Source organism: Mastomys coucha, unplaced genomic scaffold (assembly GCF_008632895.1).
Source record: "Mastomys coucha isolate ucsf_1 unplaced genomic scaffold, UCSF_Mcou_1 pScaffold22, whole genome shotgun sequence".
NCBI lineage: Eukaryota > Metazoa > Chordata > Mammalia > Rodentia > Muridae > Mastomys > Mastomys coucha.
The window spans coordinates 128,772,946-128,782,472 of NW_022196905.1; the positions used below are offsets into that span (position 1 = coordinate 128,772,946).

At 48.8% G+C, this 9,527-nt stretch overlaps 2 protein-coding genes across 3 annotated transcripts in view; both read right to left on the reverse strand.

Moving 5' to 3' along the window:
* The window catches only part of Tmem270 (transmembrane protein 270), a 5,249-nt gene extending 4,319 nt beyond the window's left edge, over positions 1-930 (reverse strand). Inside the window, exon 1 of the mRNA XM_031391161.1 lies at positions 803-930. Within this exon, the coding sequence (XP_031247021.1) occupies positions 803-874 (72 nt within the window). The 5' untranslated portion in view covers positions 875-930. The remainder of the gene's footprint in view (positions 1-802) is intronic.
* Positions 931-2,130: 1,200 nt separating this feature from the next.
* Positions 2,131-9,527, reverse strand: part of LOC116068514 (claudin-13-like) — a 12,235-nt gene continuing 4,838 nt past the window's right edge. The window contains exon 2 of one of the 2 annotated variants that reach the window (XM_031338165.1): positions 2,131-2,256. In XM_031338165.1, the coding sequence (XP_031194025.1) occupies positions 2,195-2,256 (62 nt within the window). In that variant the 3' untranslated portion in view covers positions 2,131-2,194. Of the gene's footprint in view, positions 2,260-9,527 lie in introns of both variants that reach the window. The other variant, XM_031338164.1, reaches the window with a different exon arrangement.

A 9,527-nucleotide genomic window follows, 5' to 3' on the forward strand; every position in this document is an offset into this window, starting at 1 on the left:
TTAACAAACAAATGTATCAGCTCCAAGTTCCAAGAATCAAAAAAATAAGGGGGAGAGAGGAGAGAGAGATAGAGGGAGAGGGAGAGAGAGAGAGAGAGCTAGGCCTCCTCTGGCTTCCAGTGCACACACAGGCATTTGCACACATGTACAAACATCATACCCACACCCACATACATGCACACTAGAAAGAAGAGGAGAGAGAAAGAAAGGAAGGAGGCAGGGGCGGGAGAAGGGGAAGGGAAAGGAGAGGGAATACAGGCTGATGAGATGGCTCAGCAGATAAAGGTACTGTCTGCCAAGCCTACTACCTAAGTTCAATCCCCAGGACCCACGTGGAAGGAGAGAACACACACACACACACACACACACACACACACACACACACACACACATATATATATATATATATATTATATATATATATATATATATACGTTTTAAGGGAAAGAAAGGAAGGGCCAGGTATAAGAACGTACATCTTTAGTCTCAGCACAGGAGAGGCAGAAGCAAGCAGATCTCTGAATTCAAGGCCAGTCTGGTCTACATAGAAAGTACCAGGACACCAGGGCTACATAATAGGACCTTGTCTTAAATACACACACACACACACACACACACACACACACACACACACACACGGAAAAGAGAAGGGAAAGGAGTGGTGAAAGGAGGAGAAGGAAGAAAGCTACATACACCCATGCCACAATACTTTGGAGATGGGCCTTTCAGGAGTTTGCTGTTTATCCCTTGGTGGCTGGGAACGGCGGAATCCCTATAGGTCCCCTATCCATACCATGCTCACCAGTGCAAAGAGCCTCCCAACCCGCAGCAGAATTCTGGGAAGGCCGGATCTGACCCTGGAAGTGGCCTCCATGCATTCCTCCAGCCAGGAGAGGCAGGGTGACCTCACAGATGCCACAGGGTGGGGGTCCAGTTGCCATGGGGACTCAATTGTCACATGACACACTAACCTTTTCCAAAGATTCTCTTACCTACTCCTCTGAGTTCAAGCCTGCCTACATGGTCATCACAGACCAGATGACTAGGATCAATTCTCTATCTACTACCGGGGGAAAAAACTCAGAGCCCACTTCAGAATCGCCTAGATAGCCTGCCAGACATGGGGAGTGGAGAGGTAGGGAGATAGGGATGTAGAGAAAGAAGAATAAAATGAAGGCAGGAGGAGATGGAGTCTGTATGGCCTTACCTTCCAGGCTGGGGCCCCGAGGGTGGCAGATTTGACATAGGAGGAGCCCCAGTTTAGCTTCCTCAACTGTCCCCCCTCTGTGGTCACCCCCAGGCCTCTCTCCCTGTCCCTTCCCTCTCCTCAGCAGTTTCAGGTTGAAGAACGAGTGTGCAGTCTTGGAGTTTCCCCATTCAGAGGACCAGGGATGACCAGATGGGAGCACAAAGGAATCAGTGTACGCTGCCTTGCATCACGACAGGGGGCGCCATTCCGCTTTCCTCTCTGGAGAAGCACGAACAGGCCCAGAACAAAAGCTAAAAAGAGCTCCAAGCGGTTGCAGTACCGAGATTCGGTCGCGTGGGGGCGGAAGACACCGCAGGGGCGAGCAGGGCGCTTGGCAAGCTTGAGAAAGTTTCTTATTTGGCAAGGCTGACTTCCTGGTAAGAACCTTGTTGAGGCACCTGAGAGAACTCTTTGTGCATTTCCTGTCAATGCCTGGGTTACAAGAAGGAAGCCACCCCGAGTTAATGAGACTCAGGGTCTTTTTATTCAGCCCTCTTGTTATATGTGCAGGAATCGGGATTGAAAGCAGGACTTTCGGTGGTGGCCCACGCCTTTAATCCCAGCACTTGGGAGGCAGAGGCAGGCGGATTTCTGAGTTCGAGGCCAGCCTAGTTTACAGAGTGAGTTCCAGGACAGTCAGAGCTATACAGAGAAACCTTGTCTCGAAAAAACCAAAAAGAAAAAAAGAACAAAGAAAACAGGACTTTGCAAGACCCTCCAGGTCTCTATTTCTCCGTGTATCTGAGGCAAACTTCTGAGTCTTCTGTCCAGTGTCCTGCTATTTCAAGTTTTTTAACTTTTTTATTTTAAATTTATATGGCTTGGAAAGAGCTGTGGTTTTTTTTTTAAGATTTATTTATTTATTATATGTAAGTACACTGTAGCTATCTGTAGATGTCTTCAGACACTTCTCTGTCTGGGCAACCTCGCTCTGGCCCTGCTTGCTCAGGCAATGATCGCTCTGGCCCCAATCGCTCTGGCCCCGCTCGCATCAGCCCGCTCTTGACCTGCTTTTAGGGAGAAAAAAAGTTTCCATATGAGTGTGCATGATGGCATATCAATGACTTTTGTATACTTCAGAAAATAATAAAAGAGTGGATTGGAAATAAAATAATGGAGCCAGGCATAGGGGCACATGCCTTTAATATGAACACTTGGAAGGCAAGAGGGAGGTGGATCTCTAGGTTCAAGACCAGCCTGTTCTACATAGTTAGTTCCAAGACAGCCAGGGCTACACAGAGAAACTTTGTCTTGAAAAATAGAAAGGGAGAGAGAGAGAAACAGTGAAAGGGAGGGAGAGAGAGAGAGAAAGAGAGAGAGAGAGAGAGAGAGAGAGAGAGAGAGAGAGAGAGAGAGACCTTGTCTCAAAAAGAAAGAAAGGAAAAAGGAATCAAATATCAGGCCAGTAGGTAAAGCACTTACTGTCAAGACTATTGACCTGAGTTTGGCCCCTGACCAGAGACACACACAGTATAAGGAGAGAACCAACTGCCGAAATTTGGAGGTGGTAGAGTACGTAGCTAACATGTGCAAGACTGAGTTCCACTCCCAACAGGAAAAAGAAAGAAGGAAAAGAAGGAAGGGAGGGAGGAAGGAAGGAAGAGATCAGAGGTCGAGGTTGAAGTACTTGATATCACCCCGATCACTATAGCTTCATCCCCCAAACCCACATGGTGGAAAAGTAGAAACTGCTGAACCAAGGTGTCTTCTGAACTCCACAGGCAAGACCCTTGTCATACACACCCACACGACAGGAAGAAAGAAGAAAAGGAGGGAGGGAGGGAGGGAGGAAGGAAGAAAGAGAAGCTTAAGAACATTTTTAAATCAAAGGACCTGATGAAGCACAGAAGAAAAGATAAAGGTAACCAAAGGAACCATGAGGTTTGTGCAAAGATAGTCTGGTCTCATTAGTAATCCGGGAGGGGGGGGTGATTCAAAGGTACACCAAGATACTATCTCACCATCCTTAGCAAAAAACGAAAGAGTCAGGGGCACATCATGCACCAGTGATTTCATGGGACAAATTGAAATTCATGCAGAGCCCAGAGCCTGATGCAGGATCTCAAAGAGCCATACAGGAAATGATCATGCAAAGCTGCCCATGAATACACACACGGACAACTAAAGCTAGAAATAGACTGAGAGGGGAATGGTTGGCTAGGTGGTAGAAACCCTGCCTAGGATCCCCCAGTGAGGGGCTGGGGGCGTGGCTCAGTGGTAGAGCCCCTGCCTAGAATCCCCCAGTGAGGGGCTGGGGGCATGGCTCAGTGGTAGAGCCCCTGCCTAGAATCCCCCAGTGAGGGGCTGGGGGCGTGGCTCAGTGATAGAGCTCCTGCCTAGAATCCCCCAGTGAGGGGCTGGGGGCGTGGCTCAGTGATAGAGCTCCTGCCTAGAATCCCTCAGTGAGGGGCTGGGGGTGTGGCTCAGTGATAGAGCTCCTGCCTAGAATCCCCCAGTGAGGGGCTGGGGGCGTGGCTCAGTGATAGAGCTCCTGCCTAGAATCCCCCAGTGAGGGGCTGGGGGCGTGGCTCAGTGGTAGAGCGCCTGCCTAGAATCCCCCAGTGAGGGGCTGGGGGCGTGGCTCAGTGGTAGAGCTCCTGCCTAGAATCCCACAGGGAGGGGGGTGGAAGATTTATGTGCTCTAATTTCTACTGATCCTACTTCACAACCCCCATTGGCAAAAGGACCCCTTACGGAACCATCAACTCATGAATAAAGACAAGTGCAGAACTGCAGACCGGTCTTCCCATCGGTAAAGAGATGGATAAATAAAACTAGAAACTCCTTTGAGGGATGACTCAAGGTTGGCTGGAATAGATGAAATCTGTATAGGTTGATGTGGAAAAGTCTGGAAAACAAGGTTAAATGAAAAGAGAGCCGGGCGGTGGTGGTGCACGCCTTTAATCCCAGCACTTGGGAGGCAGAGGCAGGTAGATCTCTGAGTTCGAGGCCAGCCTGGTCTACAGAGTGAGTTCCAGGACAGCCAGGGATACACAGAGAAACCCTGTCTTGAAAAACAAAAAAAAGAAAAAAGAAAAAGAGAAAGCTCCAGCGAGCTATCTATAGCAGGACAGCATTAATATATGTTTCTCAAGCCCAGGGGACTCAGGAACTCCCACCCAACCAGGGATACAATCCTTCTGGTTTGTATCTGCACCCGGGAGTGAACCCTGTGCTCCAGGGCTCCCCACCCCAGTCACACCCAGAGACACAGCTTGATCCCCAGGCATTCTGACACATCCAGGCTCATGGGAAATGCAGACACACACACACACACACACAAATGGGGCAAAGACTGAAGGAAAGGCCATCCAGAGACTGCCCTACCTAGGGATCCATCCTACCTACAGACACCAAACCCCGACACTACTGCTGATGCCAAGAAGTGCATGCTGACAGGAGCCTGGCATGGCTGTTTTCTGAGAGGCTCTGCCAGAGCCTGACCAATACAGATGTAGGTACTTAGAACCAACCATCGGGCTGAGCCTGGGAACCCTAATGGAAGAGTTAGGGAAAGGGCTGAAGGAGCTAAAGAGGATTGAAACTCCATAGGAAAAGCAATATGAACTAACCTGACCGTCCAGAGCTCCCAGGGACCAAACCACCAACCAGAGAGCACACATGGAGGGACCCAGGGCTCCAGCCGCATATGCAGCAGAGGATTCCCTTATCTGGCATCAACTGGGGAGTGGGCTTTGGTCCTGGGGAGGCTTGATACCCCAGGATAAGGGGACACTAGAGCTGTGAGGTGGGAATAGGGGGTAAGTGAGGGACCACCCTCACAAAAGCAAAGAGGATGGGGGGGAGGGGATAGGATGGGGTTTTGCAGAGAGGAAACTGGGACAAGGACAACATTTGAAATGTAAATAAATAAAATAACCAGTAAAATATATATGTGTTTCCCAAATCACTATGAAATAGAATTATATTGTTCTGGTCATGCAATGTACATGGTAAATATACTAAAGACTTAGCTGAATGGGATGGTGCATACCTGTGATACCAGCCCCTGAGAGGCTGAGGCAAGGGGATTGGTGAGTTCCCAGCCAGAACTGTCAAAATCCCTTTGTTGATTTTTATTTATTATATGTGTCTTCGTTACTGTTCTATTGCTGGAAGAGATGCCATGACCAAGGGAGCTTGTACCAGAAAGCTTTTAATTGGGGGCTTGCTTTTAGCTTCAGAGGATTAGTGTATAACCATCATGCCAGGGAGCATGGTGGGTGGTAGGCAGACGTGGTGCTAGAGCTATGTCTGAGAGCTTGCATCCTGATCTTCAGGCAGTAAGCAGAGAGCCACCCTGGGCCTGGCAGAGGTTTTTGAAACCTCAGAGTCCATCCCAAGTGATGCACCCACTCCAACAAGGTCACCTTTCCTAATATTTCCCAAACAGTTCCATTAACTAGGGACCAAACACTGAAGCCTATTGGCCTATGGAGACCATTCTCCTTCAAGTCACCAGAGTGCATTTATGAGATAGGAAGGAGAGTGCACCGAGGTCAGAGGACACCTCTGTGAGGCTGATTTTGCCCTTCCTTCTTTATACGGTTCCAGGGAAGGATGAGAGGAAGGAAGAAAGGGAGGGAGGAAGGAAGGAAGGAAGAAAAGGAGAGAGAAGGAGGGAGGAGGGGGGAAGGAAGGAAGGAAGGAAGGGAAGGAGGGAGGGAGGGAGGGAGAAGGAAGGAAGATTCCCTATCTTCAGTGGCACCTCCCTATTCTGCTCTAGGGAGAATAATAATACAGCCCAATACAAAATGATTGCCTTGTCCTGATAAAGGCAGTTCAACCTGTCTGCTATCTAGCTTCCTCTGAAACTGATCCTGTCACCCCTAAATCACACTATTCAACATATAATTCACTCAGGGTTCATGCTGGCCAGTTTTGTGTCAACTTGACACAAGTCCAACTTGTTTTGGGGAAGAAGGAACCTCAACTGAGAAAATGTTCATACCGGGTCAGAACTGTTTGGGACGTATTAGGAGATGTGGCCTTGTTGGAGTGGATATGTCATTTGGGATGGACTATGAAGTTTCAAAAGCCTGTGACAGGCTCATTCTGGCTCTCTACCTTCGGTGGGGCATTTGATGGATGTCTGATGTGGGAGGGCCCAGCTCACTGTGGGAGGTGCCACCTCTGGGTTGGTCCTCCTGCTATAACAAAGCAGGCTGAGCATGCCAGGAGAGCAAGTCAATAAACAAGGATTTCTCCATCAGCTCTGCATCAGCTCCCGCCTCCAGGTCCCTGTCTTGAGTTCCTGCCCTGATTGCCGCTGCAAAGGGAAATAAACTGTCTTAGTTAGGGTTTCTATGGCTGTGGAGAGACACTGGGACCCCGGCAACTCTTAGAAAAACATTTCATTGGGACTGGCTTCCATTTTAGTCCATTAATGTCATGACAGGAAGCATGGCAGCATGCAGGCAGACATGGTGCTTGAGAAGGAGCTGAGAGTTCTACATCTTGGTTCGAAATCAGCAAAGGAAACTGCGTAAAACACTGGGCGTGGCTTGAGCACGTGAAACCTTAAAGCCCGCCCCCAAGTGACACACTTCCTCCAACAAGGCCACACCTCCTAACAGTGCCCCTCCCTCTGGCCCAAGCATTCAAACGCGAGTTTCTTCAAGCCACCACAGAAGAAACCCTTTCCTCCTAGAGTTTGGTTGGTGTTTTGTCAAAGCACTAGAAACCCTAAGACAGGGTCTGAAAGGGAGCCACAAAGCCTGGTGTCTTTGCACCTGTTCTAAGAACCAGCCCAAGAGTCCAGTACAGCAAGTACAGAGGCATGGCTCCACGCTGTTACTGGAAGCAGTTGGACATATTTTTGTTATCTTTTAGGGATCTCTACTCAGGTAGCCAGCTCCTTGGTTCCACAACTGAAGAATCTGAAGGCAGGCATGGTGCATTGAGCTAGCTGGCTATGCTAAAGAGGCAGAAGCAGGAGGATCACAAATTCTAGGCCAGCCTTTGTCATGCTTAGAGCTGGCGAGATGATTCAGTGAGCCAAGAAGCTTGCCACCAACCCTGATGTCCTGAGTTCAATCCCCAGGGCACACATCGGTGGAAGGGAAGAACTGATCCCTACAGCCTGCACACAATACACATCGAAATGAACTTTAAACATTTAAAAATGTTTAAAGGAATTTCACAATGGAGGGTTTTTAAAATTATACACTAGATAAATAAAAATAAAGAAATTCTCTTCAGGCCGGGCGGTGGTGGCACGCACCTTTAATCCCAGCACTTGGGAGGCAGAGCCGGGTGGATTTCTGAGTTCAAGGCTAGCCTGGTCTACAGAGTGAGTTCCAGGACAAGCAGGGCTACACAGAGAAACCCTGTCTCGAAACAAACAAACAAAAAATTATCTTCAAAGGGAAACTTATGAGGAAAGGGAAGGAAGGCCTTCACAGCTGAGCACCTAGAATTCCGATACAGTTAGCTCCGCCGTTAAGGCCTTTCTGCTTTTCCATATGCAAGCCTGCGGTGTTGGAAGAATCTTAATAGAGATTCCATTTTCCACAAAAGCTGCATCCTGATCACTGCCTTGTGCATTCACATCGGCTTTCTCAGATTGCTATCCAACTCGAGGCCCCTCCAGAGCCATTCTATAGTCCGAGGAAGCTAAAGAGAGGAGGGATGTGTCTGAACAGCCGGAAGAAGTAACTCATGAGCCGCCAGCATGGCGTAGCTATCTCCCTCCGTGTCTACTGCAAAGAAACCTAGGTGGACTCTTGGGGAAGCACACGCATGCACGCGAATGCTCGCTGCAGTCTCTTAGTTTCTTTCCAAGATCCTCTCCTTCCCCTTAACCCTTATGTTTAAAATGTATGTGTGGTTTGAACAGGAATGGCCCTCATTCATCTGTTTGAATGCTTGACGCAGAGAGAGTGGCACTATTAGGAGGCGTGGCATTGTTTGAGGAAGTGCGTCACTGTGGGGGTGGGCTTTGTAGTCTCCTATGCTCAAACTCAGCTCGGTGGGCAAGAGAGTCTTCTATTAGCGGCTTGTGGAAGATAGTTTTCCCTTGGCTGCCCTCAGATCAAGATGTAGAGCTCTAGCCGGGTGGTGGTGGCGCACACCTTTAATCCCAGCACTTGGGAGGCAGAGGCAGGCTGATTTCTGAGTTCGAGGCCACCCTGGTCTACAGAGTGAGTTCCAGGACAGCCAGAGCTATACAGAGAAACCCTGTCTCGAAAAGCCAAAAAAAAAAAAAAAAAAAAGATGTAGAACTCTCAGCTCCTTCTCCAGCACCATGTCTGCCTTCATGCTGCCATGTTTCCTGCTAAGATGAGATCCTGGCCTCCCTGATATGTGTATCCTCATACACAACCTTGTATGGAATGATGAGGGTGGGTCCTTTCAGTAGCATCCAATATCCTACCTCAGCCTATGGAAGCCATTGAACTGGGTGGAGAGGAACCAGTCCTCCCCACTCCACACATATAACCAGCCTCCTCTCCAAACCACATAGGCCTCATTACCCCTTGGGCTTAGGGAGGAGCAGGAGGAGCCCATCTCAGCCAGCATTTGGCAGAAGAATTGGATTAAATAAATGAGGGGCTGAGACAGCAGGAGGGGACAACACTGATCTTAAGTCCATCAGTGCTGTTGCATTGCCAGTTCCATACAGAGGCTGAGGGGCAGTTAATAGACTGCCTGCATGCAAGCATGAAGACATGAGTTCAAATCCCTAGTGTTCATAAATATATATATATATAATATTCCATATAATATATTTATTACATATATATTACAAACACATCTTAAATACGATGATAAACATCTATAATGCCAACCCAGGGAGGTGTTGTCAGTAGGAACTCCAGAACCCACTGGCTAGGCTTGGCTAGATTGTCTAGCAAAATTGGTGAGCAAAGAGTTCATTGAAAGATCCTGACTCAGAAGAACAGGTGGAGACATGATTGAGGAAGACACCTGACACACACACACACACACACACACACACACACACACACACACTCAAGCATGAGGACATAGGACACACACCCCGCTCAGGGAAATGGAGAACCTACCAGCCCAGCTCTGCCAAGCACCCAGGCAGTGCCTTTGCAAATGAGGTTTATTGGAGCAGAGAAATGTTCCCTGGAGGAGGAGAGAAGACTAGGCCAGGCCCAGCAGGGCGCTGGTCAGTATTGCTTGGGGTAGGGGTAGGGAGCACATGGTGCAGTTGGTGAGGTGCTTGATGCTCAAGCAGGAGGACCTGTGTTTGGATCTCCAGCATGATGTAGAGGCATACACCTTCAATACACCCAGTGGGGGGGGG